This window comes from Anabas testudineus, chromosome 15 (assembly GCF_900324465.2).
Source record: "Anabas testudineus chromosome 15, fAnaTes1.2, whole genome shotgun sequence".
In the NCBI taxonomy this organism is placed as follows: domain Eukaryota; kingdom Metazoa; phylum Chordata; class Actinopteri; order Anabantiformes; family Anabantidae; genus Anabas; species Anabas testudineus.
Genome location: NC_046624.1, coordinates 1212597 through 1239808, shown reverse-complemented (window position 1 = coordinate 1239808; position 27212 = coordinate 1212597). Strand labels below are relative to the sequence as shown.

Sequence of the window (27212 nt, the reverse complement as noted above, 5' to 3'; positions counted from 1 at the left end):
CAAAAATGGATGATATGACAGCTCCCCAGAAATGGAACCAATGGTTAAACAATGTTAGCATTGCAGAATATAAAACCTGGCTCCTTATTGATTATTGTAATCATTATTGATTACAATAATCATTATTGAGTATCATTGATTATTGTTTTTGTATTTGCTTTAAGTTATTTGAAGATATAACACAGAAACCACCACATGCGTTTCTAGATAAATACTGTGACTCTTTGTGTTTGGCCTCCTAATGAGTTTAACTATTTGGAAAGAACCTACAACACTACATCTGGCATTAAAAGTTATTATTAAAAGTTTTTTTTTTTTTTTTTTTTTTTACCTAATAACCTTGGAACATGTTAAAATCAATTCTTTATGAGTGAGAGTAAAACTTCTTCTTTCAGGAGGTAACCTGTTGACAATTTAACAATTCAGGCCTCATGTCTTTAAAAAAAACAAAACAAAACACAAAATCTTCCTATGCTAGGTCAGAATAAGTAACATTTAACAATTAAGGAGCACAACATTTTAAAAGCTGATCATTTAAAAAAGTAAACAATGACTTACAGATGTGAAAGCTAGTAGTTCCTCTTCAGTCAATTTGTGGACCGGGTTATTCTTCTGGAAGTCATTGCTGAAAGAAAACACTCTTGGTCAAGACAGTATATATGGTTAGATCGATAAATAATGAAATGATGATATGTTTTAGGCATTTGTCCTCTGTACAGCACTACATTGAATTTGAAACATTCGATGTTTTAGCGAAGTCAAGATTTTCGGTTATAATTCAAGGGGTTTGGCAAAAGTGTGGCATTAACATAAAAGCATTTTATAAATAAAATAAATAAATAAATACATTTTCTTTTATGTATGATGTAAAGCAGATATTCTGGTCAAAGATTCCCCACAGTATTACTTGAGGCCAATACTAAGTCATTTAGGGTAAAGATGTGATTAGACATAGTGTCTCTCAGATTTTTAGGACCAAACCAAATAAGCTCTGTTCTTCCTCTGTGCTGCGTTGAGGTACAGTACAGACTATAAGTCATCCATGTTGTGGGACATTCAGGGACAGTATAGAGTGTAGGTCATCTGTGTTTTAAAAGCTAAAGCTGATGTGAGTTTTAATAGTGAAGACCTCTTACTATTCAGATTGTTGGCACTGCTGAATTACTTTGTCCAATCTGGATGGGAGATTCCAATTCCAAAGTTGAAGTTTGTAGAAAACCTGCCAGCGAGCAGGTTAGTAAATTACCATTGTGACTGACTGAATTATTTCTGTTTCTGGATCTGAAAACCAAGATTTTCTTTCAGCTTTCTGGATTATAACCATTCTGTAATTGAATCATTTTGGAAATACCAAAGATGTATCCTCACAGATGCTGACTTTACACCATGTTTTTCATTATTCATGCTAATTATATAACCAAGGGCAACCACAAACTTTGAAATGAGCTAACGCCAGCACTGACTGAAATTAAACAGTAGGAATATTTATTAACAAAAAATTTCTTAGGCTGACTACAACTTTTTTCATATAAAAAAGTAGTTCAGTACTTGGAAAAACCTGTAAACACAGTATTGTGCAAAACCGCTTCACTTCCTCTCAAATAACATGCTGTGCTTAAAGTTACTCATCTATGGTTGCTACTCTAAAGAGAAAACTAAATCAGACCAACTGTGTAAGTAGTTACTAATGGTTTTTAAATAATTAGCCAGTGAACAGATATGTGATGTGACCGTGTAAACAGGTCATTTGGTTGATAAAATTAAGCACCCACTTTCCTAAGATGCTGGAAAATTTAGAGTGACACAATAGATGAAGTGACTTGAACTGAGTGGTTTAGTAACTCTAAACTGACGTATGGTGGGAAAGTATTTCAGCATTTAGGCTTTGGAAGCAATTTCTCTAGACATCTCACAGGTAAACCTAAAAAAAATAAACCTATATAATCCACCGGTTTCTGTAACACCATCTAAGGTTTCACTTCAGGTCAGTCATTAGCGTGATATACATAACAACTGCCTTTGAAACGTAATGTAGCAGAAAACTGCAAACTGACTACACAGACAGCAGACTTACCAGACACCCAGGATAACGGCCTGCTCCTCTGCACTGAGATCAGGCAGTTCGTATTGATTTGGCTCTGCTAAGTTGATTGTATCTAGCACTGTGTCGTCACTCAGACTGTAGTCCTGCAAGCATGGAAAAGCAGACGGCAACCATCAACCACTGAAGCCAAAAACAGCAGTTCTGCCAAGTGAATCAACATGCTTTCTCAAAGTAAGTACAACAATATAAAAAAAATAAAAAATAATAATAATTTTGAGACAGAATTCATCATGTATGAAACTGCACACTGGCTTGAACTTGCTTTCATTAGAGTAACACAAGAGCTCTAAGTGCAGTCAGACAAGTTGGTCACAGACAGGGCCTAATTATCCTTTTGGCAGTGGTTGCGATGGGCCAGCGAAGAGTTCCTTGTTTATTTTTCTCTGTTTCCCTTCTATACCTTCTAGATATGGAGTCAGTGAACTGGTTAATGTTAATCCTATTTGTTCCCCCTACTCCAGTAATAAGGCCATTAGTGGTCTGAGCACAGCATAAGTAAGTGAAGCTAAGCCACAACCACAAGGCTGCAAGCCTAATGGATACACTCCAGCAAAGGTTTGTGAGATATCCAAGAACTACACAGATTAGAACCAAAGTCTTTCTTAGAGTTTATTAGAGTCAAAGTTCTTTAGCACTAACACGCAGGCTATGAGTCACAGTTCCCTCTACTGTTACAGAGCGGATTATGTTTTAAAATAAATTAAATAAATAAACTTTTATGGTAAAATATCAATTAAATTCAATTCAGTTTTATTTGTATAGCGCCAAATCACAATAGAAGTCATCTTAAGGCACTTTACAGTGTAAAGTTTAAGACCTTACAGTAGTATTATTAGTATAATTGTATAAAAAATATATAGAAAACCCAACAATCCCATTTAAGCAAGCTTTGGGCAACACTGGAGAGGAAAAACTCCCTTTAGAGGAAGAAACTTCCAGCAGAACAACGAGCAGCAATTCTACATTTGGGAACTCTAGGAACCACAAGTAAACCTGCCTTTTGAGAATGGAGAGTTCTGCTGAAAATATGAAATATGAAAATATGGAACTATTAGGTCTTTAAGGTAAGTCAGAGCTTGATTATTAAGTGCTTCATATGTGAGGAGAAAATTTTTAAATTCTAGCTAACATATGAGAAATCTGATCTCTCTGGCTAATTCCAGTCAGAACTCATTTTGGATTAACTAGATGCTTTTTAAGCAGTTAATTGGACATCCTATCAGTAGTAAATTATAATTGTCCAGTCTGGAAGTAACAAATGCATGGACTAGTTTTTCAGCATAACTTTGGGACAGGTTTAGCAATGTTTCTCAGGTGGAAGAAGGCGGTTCTAGAGATTTCTTTTATGTATGAAGTAAAGGAGATATCCTGGTCAAAGGTCTCTCCGAGATTTACTTGAGGCCAATAATAAGTCATTTAGGGTAAGGATGTGATTAGACATAGTGTCTCTGAGATTTTAAGACCAAACAAAATAACCTCTGTCTTGTCTTAATTTAGGAGAAGGAAATTAAAGGACATCCAGGCCTTGATGTCTTTTAATCATGCTTGAAGTTTGAGGAATTGATTATACATCATAGAAAAACATATCTGGGTAATATCAATATCAAAACAATGAATTTAGAGACTTTTTTAAGTAAAAAAAAAAAAAAGTCATACCTTAGGTAGAAAGGCCTGTGGAGTGGGGAGAGGACTAGGCTCATCTTTTATCTGGTCACGCTGACACTGCTCTCTCTTTACCTCAAGGATCAGCTGAGCCAAGTATTTCTGCTGGAAACGGGTCCGTTTGCCAAGGGCACCTTGATTGGCAAAATAAAACCAGTTGTTACCTTCAATTTGATCACTACATTTTTATCAAATAGGGTCTCACAGATGCGACAGCCATGCCTTAGATTCTATTTATCTGTCACTTAAAAAACTACACTCCTGTGTTCCTGTTACTGTACAGTATGTCGTTTACATACCGGTCATGTTGATATTTAGCTGTGAGAGCTCCTGTGCCTTCTTGATGTGTTGCTTTGCTGGCTGGTACTCATAGTATGTTAGGCTAGTGTAGGCACACTCCAGGTGGAACTGGATAGCCAGGTTTCTATGTTCCAACAGCACAGTCTGGCATTTTAGCACTGTAAAAGAGGACAGAGAATTCCAAAACATTATTTCGAAGATAAATTTGTTTGGGTTGTCGTGTTCAGACAAAAACAAAATCTATCATACAAACAGATTTGTTCCTAAATGGCACAACTGAAAATCACCTTTTTCCTCATAGTTAAAATTTTCAGGTACAGATAAAAGTGGAATTTAACAAACTTAAAATTATTAACTAGATACAAACTAACTTTGCTTACAGACTATCATTGTTATCGTAGCATACCAATTTCCAGAGAGAATTAATTATTTTACTGTCATAATTCAGCACAGCCACGTCAGCAGTTAAACAGTTGGACAAGACCTCCCAATCTTATGTCTCTTATTAACACTCTTTTGAATTAAACTTGCCCACAAACAGAGCGGAACACGCAGCAAATAATCACATATCATGAACCACCACCTTGCTTGTGAACAGGGTATTTATCAGCAACCTAGACATTTGTATAGAGTGCTTAAAACACTTGCATAAACAAACTTGTTCATGCAGCTTGAACACATACAGTAGAATCTATCTCAAACTGACAGCTGGTCCTGTTGTTGCACAAGTCTGGTTTAGTCTAGAGAAAGCACATCTAAAACAAGTGACAACAAATGAGAGGAGAGATGATGAATACAATCAGACTGTAAAAACCTCCTGCACAGTTACATTCAAACCTATAAATCAAGCAGCTTGAAATATAAACACGGTACAGTTCTGTGGTGAACATGGACATTTTATAAGAACAGTGTGAACTGAGTAAGGGTGCACTCTTCACAGTTGCAGCCCAAAGAACTAAAGCCTTCAGGTGACAAATTAAAAAGACAAAGGGAGCATGAAGGTGATGGCCAGGGATAATGAAAGCTCTGTCTCTCATATCCTTGTCTGTGGCTCCTCATTATTAATTCAGCCTTGATGAAGGCCCTGAAAGGTTATTCTCAGCTGAGTGGAAGGAGGAAAAAAAAAAGCAGACATCAGGTGTGTAATTCACAATCAGATCTATTTATTAGACTAAAACTAAAAGACTGAAGAAGCTACTTGAATAAGTAGCGAAACATTTCAACCTAACAAGAAGGAAGTCCAGTTGCCATGACTAAACTTCCAGATCTATTTATTAGAGTTTTTAACAATATGAAAAAAGAATAAACAGTGTTTTCCATGTTCCATACGTAGATTACAACATGAAGCATTATGTAAAGCAGCTAAACTAGTAAACTATTTTAGTTTTATATTTGCTGTGTTTTTTTATTTTTTCTACCTAGATATTAGTGGACAAACGGCATCTTTCAAAGCCTTCAACAGAACACAGACACATGCAAAATCCATTCTTAAGAGTCTTTGTTTTGTTTATTAGTTGTGAGATCTCCACCATGTTTTTCCACCCTTATTCATTTCCTTCTTTGCATTACACAACTTTTCTTTTGTTTCCCCTGTCCCAATGTTTTTTGAAATATGTTGCTGGTATGAAATTCTAAAGCAGTAAAGATTTTTGAAAAGGCATATTAGTTTTAAATATTTTGCAAATTATAACATTTATGCATTGTGAATATTTGAATGTTGTTGGTTAAAAAGACTTTCTATTTTTACACTGCTGTGACAATAAAAAAAAAATACAATTTTTACTGCTCAAAAAAAGGGAACACTTTTTATTCAGATTATATCATCAAGTCAGTTAAACTCTTGGGATATTGATCTGGTCAGTTAAGTAGCAGAGGGGGTTGTGCATAAGTTTCAGGTGCTTTGGTGACAATAAAACAACCACCCAAACAGGAATGGTTTTACAGGTGGAGGCCCCTGACATTATTTCTCTCCTCATCTTTCTGACTGTTTTTTCACTAGTTTTGCATTTGGCTATGGTCAGTGTTACTTCTGGTAGCATGATACTGATGATACCTGGACTCTACAGATGATACACAGCCCTCTGTGGCGCTCAACCGGCAATTGCCATAGAACACCAGAATTGACAGATCCCCTTGTGCTTTTCACAGAGGAGAGCAGGTTCACCCTGACGACATGTGACGGACATGAAAGGGTTTGGAGAAGCCATTCAGGATAACCAATTTGATGGAGGGTCAGAGATGCTCTGGGAAGGCATATCCATGGAGGGACACAGAGGCCCCTTTAAGCTAAACAACAGCACCCTGAGTGTTAAAATCCTTGAACCATTGCCAGACTATACGCTGGTGGAGCAGCCCCTGGGTTCCCCCTGGTGCACAACCATGCCAAGCTTCATGTAGGCAGTTCCTGGAGGATAAAGGAATTGATACCATTGACTGGCCCCTGGTTTGGTCTGGCTCACTAGTCGCCAGTCAGTGATGCCCTGATCCAAATCTGGGAGGAGATACCCCAGAACACCGTCCATCATCTCATTAAAATCATGCCCCAATATCGTAAGGCATGTATACAAGCATGTGGGGGCCATACAATCTACTGAGTACCATTTTAAATTGCTGCAATTAAATTTCTTACATTTCTTTCTTTCTTGAATTCAACCCTTGGTCTACCAAACGTTTTTATTTTTTGAGCAATGTCTATAATGAGTAGTCTTATATAAGAGTCAGTCCCAAACAAAACTAAGACAAGGCAAAACGTATAACACCAGAGCTATATGGCAGAGGGAAAACCTATGTTCTTTGCTTTTCACAACATCCCGCTCCCCTTACATCACTTCTCTGGAATATGGATCAGGCTGTTTTTAACTATACCCATAGTGCTCCCCTTTAACACCCTGTTAATCATCACACAACAGACCCTCTTTTCCATAATCAATAAACTCCAATAAGCAGAATTCCAAAGATGAGAAAAAAACAACAATAATAACACAAGCATCTTTAATGTCCACTGATAACAGACCTGCTGCTTGAAATGAAAAACATACCGGTTTGCAAGGTAATTACATTTACACACTCAAGCGCAAAATGTTCTTTAAAACAATTAATTAACCACTGTTATTCTATTTAAAATAAACAATAGCTTCTATAACTTCTGGATTAGTAGTATTATTTTAATGTATTGTAGTCCAATGCCACAGTTTGATAAACACCACAGGGAAAGTGTACCCACATCTCTCTATAAATATTCAGCATATTAAATCTCATGGTATCTTTCTCTCTAGTTAATTTTAACTTTGACATAAATTTTAATAAATCTCCTCTAGGAATACAAAAAGAAGCCTACAAACCAAGGATACTGTGCCTCACACGGCACTAGGCTCCTTAGGGCTGTTTACAGCCTTTGACAGCATAAATCACCAGATCCTCCTCTGTGCTTTCCGAACCGAGCATCTCTGATACAGCTCTCAGCTGACACACTTCTTTTCTCAATCTAAACCACATCTCTAGGCTCCATCATCCACTCACACAGCTTTTCATAACAATACTATGCACATGACATGCAACTTTCCCAGTCCTATCCCCCACATTACTCAACACATCTAATCACACATCTCTGCTTAGATGAAAGAAAGACATCTTCAACTCAATATCTACAAGACAAAAGTCCCAAGAATCAACTTGGGATTGTTCCCACAAAGTCTGCTGCCTTGGCAGTGTGAGAGGGCTCTCTGCAGCAGATATGTATGATGGCAGTATCTACTCCAACCTGGGGACAATAGGAAAACTAGAGTGGGTCTTAAGATGTTTCCACCTGAGGCCTTAAATGGGTCAGTACCAGTTTCCCAAGAACTTCCAGTTCAATGTAATCCAATTCAGTACATTACATAATATATTATTATATTATAAAATTACCCAAACAAAGGTTTATGTACTCTGTGATAGTGTCTGTCATGGAGTAGATGTAATCTCCATCCTGTTTCCAGAAATCTTCCCATTCAGTTGTTTCAAAGCAGACCTGCAGAGACTCAATAGCTTCCTGAGACCGCTTAATAATACCACCTGTTACACCCCCACTGGGATTGTATCTCTCAAACCTGTTCCGTTAGCTTTTGGTGACATGTACATATAACTAGTCAGGTTAAAACAGCATTTCCAGCCTTACGGCTTTGCCTGCAGTTTCTGTCAGCTGGTGTCCATGTCAGGAGTTTGTCGCCTATGATGTGTTTAGATATGTTTCTGCAGCCATGTTTCAGTAAAGCACATAATACTGCACTCAGCCCTGCTGGGTCATAGTTGGCACTTCAAACTTGTCCATCTTATTTGTCAGGGACCTCACATTTCCCATAATGACAGTTGGAAAAAAAGGTCTAAACCTTCTCCAACACTCTGTTTGTGTCCAGCCCCGTCTCAGCTCCACAGGGATATGGGGTCCCGTTCTTAGCCTTGGCCTGGAGAACACTATCAGCTCATCATGCTGGTAAATACTGTAATACAACCTCATCTTTTGCCATTCCCGGTACAACAAAAGTTAGAAAAACTCAGAATAACAGAAAAAAACTATTCAATGCACTGCCCATTCTGGTTAGCAATAAGAGTGTAAACAAGGCAAAAAGTAGAGAAAAAAGGACAGATCTAATGGAAGCTACACCAGCAAGCCACCACCTGAGGTGGCACCAAAGAAAACACATTTTTCAAATGAGTGACCTAAAACTAGGAAAGTCTGAGACAACAGGAGGTCATCTTCATTTTGATGCTACACAGTCAACTGTGTCTAGATACCTACAGAGGCAGCACACAACTCACCACAACTGTGGTGTAAGACTTCTACACCATTGCTCACACTGCATTGTGATATAGCTGTAATCATGGCATATTTTTCTGTTTTTGTTGTCACAACACAACAGTTATCAAATGATGGCTGATAAATAACAATATTAGTTAGTAGTTTACAACATCAATTAATAAGTACAACATATTAGAAACTGTTTTACAATATCTCTGCAATAAAACAGTTCCCTTATTCCTCTGATTGAGTATTTTAACATAGTGAGGTTGTTAAAAAACATTAAAAAAGCAAGCAATCAAGAAAACAATTTACTACATTGCGATTGTGATTACCACTAGCCTAGACAATTCTCCCTGTGATAAATCTAAATAGTCCAGGCTAATGCTTGTGGAAAATAAATAAACTGAAGCTCCAGTCATGTAGTGAAACACAAACACATGTAACATGCATTTACATATAACGTAGTATAACTTAATACACTACAGTACTAACCCATTATGTTGATAATGGGTTAGGATGAGTTAAGCCGTTGGGCCTGGCACACACAATAACCAAAACAAAAATCAGTGTTCATATGTTCACAGACCTTTGTCTATGCTGCTGTGAGCCAAGTCCAGGAGCTGTGGAGAATGAGCCTCCAGGATTTGCTGGTGCAGGCTGACGTAGCGTAGGGTCCACCAAGGAAGCAGCTACACATAAATATGAAAAGAAAGCAAATAAAATTTAATACAAATAAGAATGTGGAAAAGGTATGTCTATTTACATATTTGTACAGCTTAAGCTGACAGTGTCACTGACACAGCAAACTTCAGAGGTAAAGAAACAGGAGCAGCCAGACTGTAAACCAATTAATGATTGTAAACAGAAAAAAATAGATCACCTTAAATTTTACATCCCTTTATTATACAGCAAAAATAAAAGTGAGTCAATAATATGAGTAATATGAGTAAGTGAGCAGTGAATATGGTAATTTAAAATTGAACCAATAAAATGTCTGTAATCAACAATTGCATGGCAGAATATAGTCCACTGGAGTCCACCTGTGACAAATGTAATTGTATCACTGACACAATTCTTGTTCAGGCTTGGTCCAAACAACACCCTAGATGACCGCATCCACACACCCGCAGTCCGACATTTTTTATTCTGGCTACAGTAGACTCACTCTGAAAACAAAAAATCAGCAGCACAGCACATGACACTGCTCATCCTTTGGTTTATGAACAAATCCTCTTCTTCCATCTTCTCTGGAGTTGAATAAACTGTGAATTTCTTTGTTTTGTACAGAGAGGGCTAGTATATGTGTGTATATGTAAAGTTTCAATAAGTATGTGGATGTTGGATTAATTTCAGGACTGGTGTAGCTGACTAAACCTGGGTCTCTGTTTGAGCCCATTTTCAGAGTTGCCATTCACTACAATCTACACGTTTTTCAGCAATAAAAAAAAAATCAGTCCCTGAAGATATTCAAGTGTCTTCAGGGACAAAAGGGGCATAATATAAGCAGTCAATGTCATACCCAAGTTAATTAGAAAGTTTTTCATTATGCTGGTGGTGTTAATAATGAACATATTTATCTTATTAAAAGTGTAAGTAACAAAAAAAAAAAATAATAAAATACTGCTTGAAAGACACCACCATCCAGGATCTAATTGCTGACCAGGCATTAAAAACAGCCAGCTCCTTTGCTTTTTGCTTCTCACCAGAATGCAAACCGGCAGGGAGAAGAAAAATATCTTTCGGGCATGTAAATGCTATTCTTGTCTCACACCAAAACGCCCTTACTCCCTGTGCCCTCCTGTTCTTGTTCAACATTCAAAGAGTGGAAGTGAACCATGTAAAATGCTTGTGCTCACCCCTTTGGATTTTTCATCCTTTTATTGACATTATTAATCAATCATAGTCAATAAATACCTCATTAATGTCAAAGTAAAAACTGATTTTTACAAAGTAATATCAATTAAATAAAAATATGTAAGGTGAAAATGGTGTTTGCATTAACATTTAACCCCTTTAAAATGACCTAATCCAACAGAGGTTCAGATATTTGGTGCTAGTAGACCCACAGTTAGTGAAATGGGGATAACCTGAGTGCAGTGAATGTGTCTGTGATTGCAGTATAAAGACACTTGTGTCTGGAAGGTCCAGTCACTGGTTAATCAGTATTCCTGGCTACCATTACACCATGGAGATAAAAGAACACTCCCAGCAACTCAGAGGTCATTGAAAAGCATAAGTCAGGTGATGGATAAAAAAAATCTCCAAGGCACTGAACATCCCCAGGAGTTCATTCAAATCTATCATCAAGAAATGGAAGGAATATGGCACATGTCTAAATCTGGCCTAGAACAGGCCGTCCAGACAAACTGAGTGACCATTCAAGAAGGAGACTAGTGAGAGAGCCCACTAACACACATATGACTACTGTGAGGGAGTTACAAGCTTCAGCAACTGAGATAGGAGAGACTGTACATAAAACAACTGTTGTTGGGGTTCTTCACCAGTAAAACTTTTATGGGAGAGTGGCAAGGAGAAATCCACTGCTGAAGAAAACATCAACTCACCACTAGCACATCATAACATTGTGAAACACGGTGGCGGCAGCATTATGCTGTGGGGATGCTTGTCGACAGCCAGCCCTAGACGGTTTGTTAAGGTAGAGGGTAAGACGAATGGGGCAAAAAAAAATCTTATTCAGATTCAAAAAATCTTAATCAGACGGCAAGACAACTACAGCTTGGGAGAAGATTTGTGTTCCAGCAAGACAATGACCTGAAGAATCCAGCGAAGGCTACACATAAATGGTTTACGGACAACAAGGTTCTGAAGCGGCCAAGTCAAAGCCCAGACCTCAATCCAAAAGAGAATTTTATGGATGATCTTGAAAAGAGCTGTTCACACCCAATCCCCACATTACCTGACAAAGCTTGAGTAGTTTGGCAAAGAAGAATGGCCAGTGTCCAGATGTACAAGCCTAATTGAGACCTATACACACAGACTCCATGCTGTGAATTCAGCCAAGTGTGCATCTACTAAATACTGAAATGAAGGGGTTGAATATTAATGCAAACACTGATTTTACCTTACATATTTTTATTTGACATTACTTTGAAGAAACCTGTTTTCACTTAATTAACTAAGGAGAAAACCTTTTTTGCCAAAGTAACAAATTCTTTAGCACACAAAACCAGCAAAGCTTCCCTTTATTTTTCCACATTTACCCTCCACTGTGTGCAGTGGACAGAGAGCAGCTGCCAGAATCACTTTTACTTGTATACCAATATTCATACACTATAGTGAGTCACTGTTTCACATCAGCATTAAAAAAAGTTGATCAACATCACAAAACAGCCCAGTGTGGTGGTCGGTTGATTATGTGGAGGGAGCTATGATGGAATTATGTAATTGAAAGTAAGACAGTTTGCATTGCAACTGATGCAAAACACAGATTTGCTTTTAGTTCTAACTGCACAGACTGGAACCTAACAATAGGCTAGGAGATAAACAGTTTTTGACAATTTACTCTCTCTTTAAAATGACATGCATAACTCTACCACAATACATTGGTAAGAGTCAATAAGATTAGTATGGAGTGTATACATGTAAAAAGGTGCTGTTCTGGAAGTGGTTCTAGAACAATATTCTATGAACAAGAAAAAACAAATAAAGGAACAACTTGCCGCACGATGATGAGGAGAGAAGAGTACCTAAGTATACCTACCTGGGCATATATGGTTGCCAAGAATGGCTTCTCTTGTATTTACAGACGATGTGATGCACGTTGGATTCCAAAGTGTTAAGGCCTATATTATTTGTTAATATATAGCTAAATTTAGACACAGTAGACAATCATGGCCTAGAGGCGTTACGTAGGAGACACCTGCTGTCAGCCAACAGCGTTGTTCGAGGACAGCTCCTCCATTAATGCACTTGTGTGGGGGCAGCTACTACAGGGGGCACGGGTCCTGTGCGGAGTAGCGCAGGCCAGTCGACGGGTTGCTCTCCCGAAGGATGACTCTGGCATGTACGTGTGTGGGTGTGAGTACGTGTGCATACAGTGTGTGTGGGTGAATGTCTGTGTGGTCCATTGTGTTAGTGTATGGGCGCCTATGTTCCACAATGTGTGCCTGTCCATGTTCACTCTTCTACTGCTGCCTAGGCAATGTCCTCCTTTGCCACCTGGTGGTCCCATCCTCCATGTGGTGATGCCTGGGGCAATAGAGCTAGGCCATTGGGGTGGGCTGTGCTTCGCCAGCATCCCCCTTGGGGTGTGAAGGAGCCCCTCTCGAGGTTTTCTCCTAGGCCATGGGGCATACGGGCTTGGTCCTCACATTGGAGGTAGTGTTTCGCCTACTCTGGCCCCGGAGGTTTCTCTCTGTCGCTGCTTCTGCTTCTCCTAGGGAGCGAGGCATGGTAATCTCTGGATGGCCTCTGACATCCTGGCCCTGGCTCGCCACTTGCACCACCTGGTATATGATGGAGGCCATGTCCCACACTTGTCACCTTGGCAGAATTCACTAGCAGCATTCAGGGGCATGCTCGTGCATCTGTATGCACGCGTCACAAGAATGAATCACCACTGTAGTGATTACACTGTAAAGTGCCTTGAGATGACTTTTGTTGTGATTTGGCACTATACAAAAAAATGTAATGTAATTCAATTGGTGGCTGCTGTTGTGCTGCAGGGAGATGTGGTATTTTTGCACATCCTTGAACTGGTTGGTTTGCATTGTGTTTTTCTTACTGATATTTCTGTTATCATTAACATTGTTGCTACAGTTAATATCATCAATAATGTTAGTATTGGTTGTTTTTTTTATGATTGGTGATTGTGTATTGAAATATTACTATGTGTGTGTGTTGTTGTTGGTGTTGTGGTTGCTGATTTTACTCAACTCAAGACTTTTTTAAGGCACAGATATGGAATGTTCTGTCCTGGCCAAATCAATAACCTGACCTGAATCTAAATTACCTGAAACTGAAGGCAAAACACCCCAAAAGGAAGCAGGAACTAAGGACAAATTATTTCAGATCCACTGTGGTAGTCTACAGAGCCAAATCTTTGTCAATTGTTTCAATATCTAGGTGCTTACAGATGTAACCGTATGGGACTAATTGATGAGCTGGTTCAAAAAGATCAGACAGAGAATATTTGTTCAGCCTAACACAGAGGTTTTGGACTGTCAAACAGCAGATTCTGGATTAAGATATCGAGCAATTAAAAGTCTCAAGCATGTAGTGGTGACGTAACTTATATGGACAGGATGTCGCAGTCTAGTGGATGAAAGTCTGGCAGTGGATGCTCATTTGCATTGTCTTAATGCTTTAAGGAGCAAACCAAGCAAGAGTTTTTGTCAAAGCAAAGGAAGCTTTTACATTATTATGATGTGAAGATTCTGAATAAAATACAACATAAGACATTCCTACCTGGAGGCTATCCATCTTGGAGGAGCACTTGGTGAGAATAACCCTGGCCAGCAGGAGGAGGAAGGGGTTGGTTACCAGGCTGTACACTGACTCCCCATCCAAGAGCAGGCTGGAGTGGATAGTCTCAAACAGAGGCTGACGCTGCCAGTGAACAAAATGCAAGTTAGATTTAAGACATCACTGGCAACAAACTGATACAGTCTGAGTTTCAGAACAGCTGGTGAGAAACTTTAGTTTTAATGAAGGCTCAAAGCTTCAGCCTGGGAACCCTATTTTCCAGTTTTCACGGCAGTGAAATTACTGTGTTTATAAGCAGTGTTGTTGCCTAAATAAATCACATGTATCACCCTATTCAGTGTTCCATAAATGCAACATATATTCTAAAGTCAATAAGTAATCATGTAAAATAATTGTGATTTCAATAATGACCTAAATAAATGTCACTGTCCCTGTCCCTGTAAGCTGTGACATTGAACCAGCATGCACAGTACCAGGACCCTGAAACTTAAGGAGCTATTCAGCCATTGTGAATTTTAGTACACCTATATGATGAGGTTAAAGGTTAAAGAACTGTTAATACAGACAGCTGAATCTGAATACAGCAGATATAGAAGACTGAAGAAACGACATATAGTCGCCGACTAGAAGAATCAAATTATTATTATTTTCATTATTATTATTATTATTATTTTATTTATTACTGATTTATTTTCTTATACATTTTTAATTTTTTTATTTATTTTGTATTAAAAAATAAAATAAAATAATAAATAAAGAGAGAGGGTTTTTTTTTTTTTTAAACAAATCTTTTCTTGTGGAAAACCTGATGCGGCCCAGCCTCACCCAGACTCTGCTTCCCGCGGCCCCCAGGTAAATAGAGTTTGAGATCCCTGTTCTAGAGCACGTTACTTTAAAGTTCTTCTCCTTGGCTTATACATTTCGCTTGCTTTGTACCTCACTTGTAAGTCGCTTTGGATAAAAGTGTCTGCCTAAACATAAACTAAATGTAAAATCGTAGAAGTATGATTATAAATTTTAACAATCAGAAACATTTCAGCTTATTTTCAATGCATTTTACATTTTACATGCATACCACACTGTTGTTACAACATAAATGTATCTAGTAGCAATATTGTGTTTTACATTTCATATTTTGGCAACACAGTCTTTATGGACAAAGAACTGCTATAACATTCTGGTTCATCATCATAACAATATCATCATAATAATTATGGTACATATTTTACTCATAGTGCTTGGACATAAAAACTTATCTCAAATGTTAGCTTAACGTTCATAAACTACCTAATATTAAGCCACTGCAGGTCAGACAATGATAACGGACACAAATGCAAGAGAGATTGAGGAGAACATATCATACCTGAGAGGAGAGCAGAGCCTGGGGCAGCAGGTCTGAGATGTTGATGGCGACTGGAGGACCAGTCCAGTTACTCTGCACAAACATGTGGAGGCAGGAGACAGCCAGGGCCATCACTGCCAGCTCCCTGCAGCAGAACATCAAACATATACACTGAAGTTGTAAGATTTTAAACATTCTACAAATTTGCAATGCGCAGCATGAAAAGTCAGAGAGTCCGCTGCCACTAACAAGAGGATTTTAAAAACTGATAAACCAACAAAATAAAGAAGTCATATATGCTGCATTCAACATTTACCTCACATATAGATCTCCCCTGAGAAGAAGAAAGATGTTAAGCTGTCCTTATTAAAAATTAATAATTCATGGCAAAATAAATAGATGTGGGAAAAAGAGAGTTGACAAACACTCTTGAGAACCCACCACTGCTATGATTAACTATTTCCAGACGCAAACACACCTCGTCAGGTCAATGTGGAAACTAATTAGTGGTCTTGGCTTCACTAACTCCCAGCCATATACTCTTATAGATGTGTAGCTATTTTCTCAACCACAGCATTTACTCTGTGCAATCCATCTAATCTAATGCTGTCAAAGATATGGCTATCACTACCTTTCTGTCAAAGTCTGTCCTTATTACAAAACAGAGACATGTTTGTCAACCTAAATTCAAAGACTGGATAAAAGAAGCAATGAACTGAAGACTGATAATGTAACACAGAGGGTGCTGAAATGCAATTATGCAACAACCGGGGCGATTTTTACATACGATATGCCAGTACTGGACCAGGAAAGAAAAGCTTTTTTGTAATTTGTTTGATGCAGAAGGGCACCTTCTTTGGTGCAAAAAAAAAAAACAAACACACACACACACACATCACAATCAGGGATGCATACTGTTTCAGCTCCATATCATACATACACACACACACACAGCCCCTCAACATAAAATTGGACAAGGGCTTAAAACATTTTTTGGTAAAGTTTTACAGGTTCACATTTACAAGTTGTTTGATAGCAGTTCTCTGGCCCCACTAGCTGCCCCAGTCAATAAGAACATATCTGGCTGTTGTCCTTACCTGTTGGCCTGGTCAGCGTTGGTGCCACCAGTGATGTACAATAGGACCCGTTTCTCCAGGTATGCCTCAATATCCTCTCCCTCGCTAAAGCTGCCATCTCCAGAGAGCAAATGCAACACCTGGGGGCTCAACAGAACTGCCTCAAAGTTCCCATCCATCAGTGACTCCAACAGAGAACCCACCTCTGAAAAAACACAGGTTAGAATGAGTTTACACCAAATATTAGCATATTTTGGTGTTACCTTATAGTTTCACTGAGTATTTCTTTAACCAAAATCTGTTTTTTGATATACCAACTTCATTCATAAGCATAATATGTCTGTAAAGTGGAAGATCAGCCTTAATGGTAAAAAATATCCTCATTCATCTAAAAGTAAATGAGAAAGTAAATGGGTTGGTCTATGAAAACACATTTAAAATGTTTGACATGTTCATACACTATATATGTATCAAAACAGTCTAATGTACAAAGGTACATTATGTCGGGGCAAAAACCAAGTCACCAAGTCCAAGGAACTCTCTATAGATCTGATAACATTTTGTGGTGAGGCACAGATCAGGACAAGCATATAAACCATTTTAAAGCTCTAAGTGTTCCTGAGAGCACAGTAGCCTCAATATTTATAGTCCATGATGGACTATCCATCAGTTCCCCCACCCCTTACAGAGGGGGGAGGATTTGTATATGTAGTTTGTTCAGCCTATTCATTTCTGCCACCTTCATGCTGCGGCCACTGGCAGACCGCAGTATAGAAGATGACACTGGCCACCACAGACTCATAAAACATCCGCAGCATGGTGCTGCAGACGTTGAAGGACCCGAGTCTCTCTCTCAGGTATTTGTAATCGGATAAGATCTCCACCTCCTCCCCCTGTATAAAGAGAGGGTTGACAGCACTCTCAGATTTCCTGACGTCCATCACCAGCTCCTTTGTTTTACTGATGTTCAGTTGAAGATGGTTGAGTCCACACCAGTCAACAAACTGTCCACCACTCCCCCATACTCTGTGACGTCTCCATCCTCAATACATTCTACATCTGCAGAGTCATCAAAGAACTTTTGAAGTTGTACCTGAAGTCTGAGGTGTACAGGGTGAAGAGAAATGGAGACAGTGCTGTTCCCTGTGGAGCACCTGTGCTATAGACCACTGTGTCAGACACACAGTTCTGCAGGCGGACGTACTGTGGGTGGTTGGGGAGGTAGTCCATGATTCATGAAATCAGGGTTGTTGAGTCTTAACCTGCATGTTTTTTAATTTCTCTCCCAGCAGTGCAGGCCGATGGTGTTGAATGCACTGGAGAAATCAAAAAACATGATCCTCACTAAGCCCCCAGGCTTGTCCAACTGGGTTTAGGTGCGATGGAGCAGATGTATGATGGCGTCATCCACTCCAACTTGGGGTTGATAAGCAAACTGGAGGGGGTCAAGTAAAGGTTTGACCACAGGTCGGAGGAACTCCAGGATCAGCTTCTCAAAAGCCTTCATGATGTGTGAGGTCAGAGCCACTGGTCTGTAGTCACTGTAGCTACTCTGGGACGTGGCGTCTTATTTACAGGAACTAGGCACGACTTTTTCCACCCAAGAGGAACTCTCTCCAGATGCAGGCTGAGGTTGAAGATGTGCTGGAGAAGACCACATAGCGGAGGAGCACAGGCTTTCAGCCGGGTGAAGCTTGTTCAGCTCTCTTCTCACCTGCTCAGCTGAGATCATTTGGGTGGTGGCTGAGTCGTGTGGTGGAGGGACTGAGGAGCGGTTAGTGAACTGTAGAGGGTTCTAAGGCTCAGCCTGAAATCAATTGAAAAAAATCATTCAATTCGTTTGCACAGTCCACAGTCGCCCTTTTGCTGGACTTCATACCCAGTGATGGTCCTCATGCCCCTCCACACCTCCCTGGTGTTCTTATGTTGAAGGTTTTGTTCCAGTTTCCTCCTGTAGGCCTCCTTCCCCTCCTTGATCCTAGTAGACAGCAGTCTCTGGACCCTCTTTGCTGCCTCCCTGTCTTGATGCCTTCTTTTTGTCATTCAGGATGGCTTTGATGTCTTGAGTGACCCAGGGCTTGTTGTTTGGAAAGCAGCAAATGTTTTTGTGGGTATGTGGGTGTCCACACAGAAGCTCTCCTCTCGCCTCCTCACAGCGCACAGTGCTAAAATAAACTAGCAAGACGGTCATTAACCAGACTTAGTGGATAAAAGGCAGGAAGATCGAGGATCTCACCAAAGCAACTTTCAACAAAGACAATGAATCTTTCCCCATACACAATATATTGTTATCATGTGATGACAACTCCACAACAACTGAGCAAATTATCCATAAAGCACAGGAAATATGACGGCAAACGGAAACTGGGCCTTATGTTAGTCAAACTGAAATAATCAAGACATGTATCCAGTTATTATTCTAACCACTTTTCCTCTGAACATTCATGGAGTGCTAAAGCTGATTCCAGCTGTCATACACAAGGCTGACATTTACAGACAGACCACAATTAACACTCACATTCACTCGAGTTAAAATCCAAGTGCACATTGTCATTAGTACACTAAAATATTTCCCACGGGTACGATGCACAGCATACTGTCTGTGTGTTTGGTGAGCTAACACACTCACACTGCCATACTGGGGCATGTGTTGAGGAAGCTAATGGTGAGCTAATGGTAATTTATAAAAATAAGGACTAGGGCTACTTCTTCTGAACAAAAATAATTGTGTAGCTTTTGTGGTTGGTTCAACATCTCAACAACTTTCATCAGCTTTTTATTTGAGAAAAGAGAGTGGCTCATAAGTATTGATTGCTTTGCATTTCCCCACTGGAGGGACCAGAGAGAGGACACACTTCAGTTTGAGAAAACTTAACTTATAACTTACTTGCTTCTGGCACTAGAGTGAAAAATCAGAGGATCACTAAAGCCATTACGCTTAATCACCTAAGAATCTTAAATGTGAGTAGCAAACTTCAAGGTAATATTTATTGTATAGTTGTCATTCAGAATCACAAATATTCACCTCTTGATGGCTCTAGACAAAAACTCAGGATCACTAAATTCCCTTTAAGGATAGGAATAGCCATATTAAGTTGCCTTTCTTATTTGCACTAAATACAACAATGTTGCTCCAGTTATATATATATATACATTCCTACAAGCTCGGGTCCTCTACCAGAGGCCTGGGAGCTTGAGGGTCCTGCGCAGTATCTTAGCTGTTCCTAGGACTGCACTCTTTTGGACAGAGATCTCAGATGTTGTTCATGGGATCTGCTGGAGCCACTCTCCTATTTTGGGAGTTACAGCCCCGTCAACATCAGCCACTTCTTTTATCTGCCGGTGGTTCATACAGTGCAGGGGTTTTTCCTTCCATGAGGGTTCCTCCTCTTCCTTCCCTTGCTCCTCTGGTTTCTGCTGCCTGAGGTATTCACTAAGACGTCATCAGTTGGGACCACCTTCCTGATGTATTCATGGAGCTTAGGGTTCGGTAGGGTTCTCAGTTCTGACTACCTTTCCTCTCCTTGCTACCACACGACCACACTTATCCAGTCCGAATGACATTCCGATGTCTTGGCTGTATATCCTGGTTGTATGTATCGAGTCGATGTCTAGTTCGCTCTTGGCATACAGCTTGATGTCATCCATGTAGAGTAGGTGGCTGATGGTTGTGGCATTCCGTAGTCGGTATCAGTAACCAGTCTTCAGGCCTATGCAGAACAGCAGTGGGGACAGAGCATCTCCTTGGTATATGCCGCACTTGATGTTGACTTGGGCTATTGGCTTGAAGTTGGCCTCTAGGGTTGTTTTCCACTTTCCCATTGAGTTCTGGATGAAGGTTCTTAGAGTCCTGTGGATCTTATACAGTACCAAATATTCCATGATCCATGTGTGAGGTATTGAGGCTTTATTGTAGTCAATCCAGTACCAATTCCTTTTTGGGCACTGCTCATGTATTGATCCATGTGCCTGCTCATCTTAGCTGCTATGATGCCTGACAGGAGTTTCTATGTTGTGCAGAGACAGGTTATTGGGCAGTTGTTGGATGGGATTACTGCCTTCTGGAGGTCCTTCAAGATCAGGACTGTTCAGCCTTCCATTTGTTATACACACACGCATATCTATATCTATATATATTCTCATTCATAACAGATGTTCTGCTGAGACTGACATTCTCACACAAAGTCAGATTTCTAGCCCACTCAGGCACACCCAGAGGTCACATGATTCCTTAAGTGCCCCCTTGGTTTTCATAAGCAATTACAGCCTGAATGGTGCCGTAAAGGAGGTGTGGAGATTTTCATCTTGCTACTATCTAATGAAACCCACGAGCTGCCATAATAGCGCACAAAGAAGGGAGGGAGAGGATGAGGAGAAGAGAAAGGCTCTGGCTTTATGAGGGGGAAAATGAAAGCCTGAAGTATGGCCACATGTTTAATGACATTTCAGGTCTGCAAATGAAATGGAAACAATTATGGAAAACAAGGCAGACGCCCTTAAATTAGTCCATAATTCAGGCAAGGTTCAGGCAATGAGCTGCAGTTAATAACGTAATAGTGAATAGAATTTGCAAAAGCGTGCAGGGCTGAGCAGCAATATAGATGTCAGATGAACCATCAGGTATATCTCAGGAATAGTACTAGCTAGCTCCCACCTAAAGCTACACAGTTACAGCCTGGTGATGTCTATTCCACTGTAGGTAGTGGTTCACACAACCTTAGATTGCATTACACCTTAATCATTTTTATTACAATGGCTTTGATTCTTATTACTCAGTGGCTATTGCAACCCATTGTAGAGGTTTCCTGGTAGCAAAAATACTCACAAATGCACACTTTTGCATTTAGAGAATTAGGCGATTGCATGTTTAAGTGATATGACAACATTACAATGTTAAACTTCAACAAGCTCTTTAAACATAAGATTCATGCATTGATCCACTGGGGCAATGCAGTTATCAATTATATTATATTATAAATTCAAACTTTGCATATTTCAGTTGTTACAAAGGGGTTACATTTTATATTTTATATTGTCTATTTATATTGTATAGTTTCCAGTTTTGCTTTATTGTGAATCTCTGTTACAGGATCCTGACCTAACTGTGTCATAAAGGTGTAAATCAAAAAGAAATAAAGCATCTCATGCTTGCACATTTCTATTGTAGTTACTGTATGAGCAGACAGTAGGTTTGTTTATCATAGCTTAAACTGTAACTGCTGCATAGCTGACTAATCATCGACCATCAACACCTCACTAGAGGAAAAGGTGATGGCTGTGATTGACCCATTATCAAGTCCATTGAAACTTGTGTGGGAAGGGCTTCATTCTGTATATATGGTGGATACAATCCTCCAAGTTGAACCACTTCCACTGTGACTGGAGCACATTGCAGAGGATGCCAGAAGGAATCATCTAGTTTATGGGGAACTTGTGAGTATCATGTCATTTGTATTTCCAGTCTGTGTTATTGGTCCAACTTAAGCGCTGACTTGTGTTTGAATTCAGTAAGTTCAGCTGGTTAAGTTGTTTGAAAGAACAGTTTAACCACTACTACTGATATGTGGTCCAGTTGAAAACCAGATAACATAGAATAGTTTAACCATGACAAACTATACAAGTTTTCTTGTAAACTTTCTGGTCAGTGGACTCACTATAACACACAGTAGAATTAAGCAATTCCTTCCCTTTTAATGGCACTGAATGTAGCCTATATGTACATCTTCAATGTATTTGTAAATAGTTGTAGATTTGTAAAATGTTTAATTTTTGCCCAACTTCTACTTTTCATTCTTTTGGACCTTACTGTTGTTTTGTAGAGTAACAATTGAATTTTCCCAGTGTGGGATCAATAAAGATTTATCTTATCTCATCTCATCCACACACATACATATACAGTACTGTTCAAACGTCTTAGGCACCCTTACATTTTTCTTTGGTTTGCCAGTGCTATTATAAATATATACCTATTTATATTGTAGTCACTTGATTAGAATACAGCTAGTGTTCAGGAAATATGTTCACAGTGATCAAAACACAAACATATCAGAATAAACTTGTTTGTTTTAACATTATGTGGCTAAAGTGACAAATAATAAATGTAACCTCTGTAGAGGAATCTGGAAAGGTCAAGGACAAAAAAAGAGAAGTGGAAGATGTGATGAGAAGTTTCTCAGAGTTTCTTCTTTGAGAGATCAGAAGTCCAGTAAGGACCTGGTTCAGCATCTGGCAGCTTCATGAGGATGCCAAGTTGGTCCTTCCAGGTATGAGTATTAACAAACATGATTCATTCATGTCTTTATTTAGAACAACCATTGAATAAATGGTCATCGTTCATAAAAAAAAAACAAAGCAAATGGTTTCTACTGTGTGTTATAGTGAGTCCCCTAACTGGAAAGTTTACAAGAAAACCTGTATAGTTTGTCATGGTGTAAACTATTCTTGTTATCTGGTTTTCAGCTGGACCACATGTAAGTAGTAGTGGTTAAGCTGTTCTTCCTAAGACTTTTGTACAGTACTGTACATATACACACATCAATTAAGTAAAATAATAACACATAATCTCACATCAAATGGCTCCACCAGCTGATTCAAAGACCAGGAAAGTAGGTGGTATTGTAGTGGTATGGTATATTAGTAGGTGGTATTGTAGTGGTATGGTATATTAGTAGGTGGTATTATAGTAGTATGGTATATTAGTAGGTGGTATTCTAGTAGTATGGTATATTAGTAGGTGGTATTATAGTAGTATGGTATATTAGTAGGTGGTATTCTAGTAGTATGGTATATTAGTAGGTGGTATTGTAGTGGTATGGTATATTAGTAGGTGGTATTATAGTAGTATGGTATATTAGTAGGTGGTATTATAGTAGTATGGTATATTAGTAGGTGGTATTGTAGTGGTATGGTATATTAGTAGGTGGTATTATAGTGGTATGGTATATTAGTAGGTGGTATTATAGTGGTATGGTATATTAGTAGGTGGTATTGTAGTAGTATGGTATATAAGTAGGTGGTATTGTAGTAGTATGGTATATAAGTAGGTGGTATTGTAGTGGTATGGTATATTAATAGGTGGTATTCTAGTAGTATGGTATATTAGTAGGTGGTATTATAGTAGTATGGTATATTAGTAGGTGGTATTATAGTAGTATGGTATATTAGTAGGTGGTATTCTAGTAGTATGGTATATTAATAGGTGGTATTATAGTAGTATGGTATATTAATAGGTGGTATTATAGTAGTATGGTATATTAGTAGGTGGTATTCTAGTAGTATGGTATATTACTAGGTGGTATTATAGTAGTATGGTATATTAATAGGTGGTATTCTAGTAGTATGGTATATTAATAGGTGGTATTATAGTAGTATGGTATATTAGTAGGTGGTATTATAGTAGTATGGTATATTACTAGGTGGTATTATAGTAGTATGGTATATTAATAGGTGGTATTATAGTAGTATGGTATATTAGTAGGTGGTATTCTAGTAGTATGGTATATTAATAGGTGGTATTATAGTAGTATGGTATATTACTAGGTGGTATTCTAGTAGTATGGTATATTAGTAGGTGGTATTATAGTAGTATGGTATATTAATAGGTGGTATTATAGTAGTATGGTATATTAATAGGTGGTATTATAGTAGTATGGTATATTAGTAGGTGGTATTCTAGTAGTATGGTATATTAATAGGTGGTATTATAGTAGTATGGTATATTACTAGGTGGTATTATAGTAGTATGGTATATTACTAGGTGGTATTATAGTAGTATGGTATATTAGTAGGTGGTATTCTAGTAGTATGGTATATTACTAGGTGGTATTCTAGTAGTATGGTATATTACTAGGTGGTATTATAGTAGTATGGTATATTACTAGGTGGTATTATAGTAGTATGGTATATTAATAGGTGGTATTATAGTAGTATGGTATATTAGTAGGTGGTATTATAGTAGTATGGTATATTAGTAGGTGGTAGGTGGTTAACAATTCCAGACGACATCGTAAAACGTGGTTTTCCATTTAGCAAGCTGTAAACATCCATCAGGAAAAGTCCAATCTAAATCTCATCCTCCACCTCGGTATTATTTTCAGAGGCGTTGTGCCAACGATACGTAACGTTACCAAAGTTGATGTTTTACTGTAATCACCACAATTAAATGGATGTTGGGCATGCCGAATAGCAAGGCAAATTACTCACAAATTAAAAACATCCTTATCATGTATCATTCATTTGCGCACAGATAAGACGCCTGAACTTGTTACAATTTGAATGGGGTTTGGTTGGACGTTCACACTCGAGACAGAATGCTACGTATGGTTGCTAACTGCTCAGCTAGCACTCACTAAAATTCACTGAAGTTCCTTTTAGCTGTATTTGTAGTAGAACCGTCTTAATTACAAACACACCAGAAGTTGTGTCACCGTCGCTAAGTTAGCAGTGAACGGCTCAACTGCTGTGGTGGTCTTTAGTTAGCGGGGACAAGCTGCCTGCTGTTAACGTTAACTTTAGAGACCACTGCCCGTGTGGACTGCCGTTTCTAGAGCCGCCACCAGGACCGTGTCAGGACTACGTGATGGAAGAAGAGAAAGACAGCGGCGTGTCTCACCTGCGGCGCTGAAAATATTCTGCTTCCATTGCGTCGCCTCGCTGGCTGTGAGAAAGCCTCGGAGGACGGGGACCTCTACGTCCAGCGGCATCAGTGAACACATCTGCTGTCTGAAGTGAAGCGGGAACGGCTGCAGTCAGTCCGTCAGTCAGTCCGTCAGTCAGCACGGGCCTGGATCCAAGCCGCCGATCGGTCGCTTTATTAATGAGCGATATCAATGTTTCTCAATCAGAAAGAAAATGTTTACTTCCACCCATGTGGTACAAGTGGCATCAGTGAGCGGCCATGACAGACGCGCATTGCATTGTGGGAGAACTAGTCAAGCTCTTGCACAGGGCTGCAGCCTGGAGTTCAGTGTACCAGTAGAATAAAACATGGGAGCTTTATAATATATTTATAGTGTATCTGCACTGATGTTCAATAAAGACATGAAAGATCATGACTGTAATTTATCAGTGTATAAACACTGTGTTCGTTGACTTTGGTGAACACTTTTAGATCAATGCAACACACTCAGAAGTTGAACAGAGGCAAAAAAAAAAAAAAAAAAGACTGCAAAGTTGATCAAATATTCAATTAACACTGTTCTGAAAATTAGGCAGGTAAATGAGAAAGGAAGAGCACGGACTAGAAACAGAGCGTCCATTAACACATCAAGCAAAGATGGGTGGTGGCTGCAGATTACTGACAAAGTACTGTTCAGTTGCCATCACACAAGGGTCACAAGACAGGATGTCATACAAAAATATAAAAGCTTTTATTGTAAGTCGGCTGAAAATCTCGCAAACATGATGAAATGGTAAACGGTCAAAGAAAAATGATGGGAACCTTTTGGATTCATGGTTTTCTGCCTTGTTTTGTCATAAAATGAGATCTGATCTTATCATGAGTATTAACTAATATGATTCATTCATGTTTTTATTGAGAACAACCATAAAAACCTCATAGTACTAGTGAAAAAGGAAGTAAACCCCTGGAATGAATAACTAGCGCATTCTTCTTGTAGCTCTAGTCCACACCTGTACTGTAAATAATGTTAAGAAGACTCCAGGTGTGCTGCACCTGACTCCAATGAGGCTTTTGGAGGTCAGTAATTGAAAGGGTTCACATACTTTTTCCACTTGCACTATGAGGATTTTATGATTATTCTCAATAGTTTCAAGACATGAAAGACCAGATTTATTTTGTGTTATTATTTTACATTGCAGATATGTGTACTGTGAATCCCGTTTACTTTGCTATACACACTCACACACACACATCGATAGCAGAGCTAAAAGGGTCCTTGTTACTAAAACCAGTTCTCAGGTTCAATCTCACCTGTTTATCCAGCTTAAAGGTATTTAAGGCATTTTATTATTGAAATGGAGAAAAACTCTTTTCCTCTATTAACCACCTAAACCAGGGGTCAACACCCTTTAACACCCAAAGAGTCATTTGGACCCAGTTTCCATGGAAAAGAAACCAGTGGGAGCCGCAAATACTTGACATTTAATGACATTTAAAATGAAGATAATAATGTTTTTTTTTATCTTTACACTTTGTATAAACAACTGTAATGTGTTTCTTATGACATTTATGAAGTGCTACAGAGACAATTACATTTCATTTATGTAAGGAACACATTTTGAACATTTTGAACTCTCAAAAAAATTAAAAAGTAAATTGGAAAAAATGCAAAATATCTGCATAAATATTTCTTTTACCTGCTCCTGAACCTCTATGCACAGCGTCCGCAAATCGGAGCTGTAAACAGTCACTTTCATCTTTACACAGGACTGTAAGCTGTCGTCTGTGTTTGTTTTTAACGTAGTTCATGATGGAGAATAGCTGCTCACATAACTATGTGGATCTGAAGATCGACAGGATATTTCTTTATGTTTATGTATGTG

The 27212-nt window shown here is 38.8% G+C and overlaps 1 protein-coding gene across 1 annotated transcript in view; it reads right to left on the bottom strand.

Moving 5' to 3' along the window:
• ttc27 (tetratricopeptide repeat domain 27) overlaps positions 1 to 25606 on the bottom strand; it is a 50857-nt gene extending 25251 nt beyond the window's left edge. Inside the window, exons 1-9 of the mRNA XM_026356309.1 lie at positions 25321 to 25606; positions 16731 to 16914; positions 15655 to 15778; positions 14274 to 14414; positions 9433 to 9535; positions 4066 to 4224; positions 3761 to 3900; positions 2075 to 2187; positions 559 to 625 (exon numbers count right to left, since the gene is read on the bottom strand). Coding sequence (XP_026212094.1) covers positions 559 to 625; positions 2075 to 2187; positions 3761 to 3900; positions 4066 to 4224; positions 9433 to 9535; positions 14274 to 14414; positions 15655 to 15778; positions 16731 to 16914; positions 25321 to 25423 — 1134 coding nt within the window. The 5' untranslated portion in view covers positions 25424 to 25606. The remainder of the gene's footprint in view (positions 1 to 558; positions 626 to 2074; positions 2188 to 3760; positions 3901 to 4065; positions 4225 to 9432; positions 9536 to 14273; positions 14415 to 15654; positions 15779 to 16730; positions 16915 to 25320) is intronic.
• Positions 25607 to 27212: the final 1606 nt, after the last annotated feature.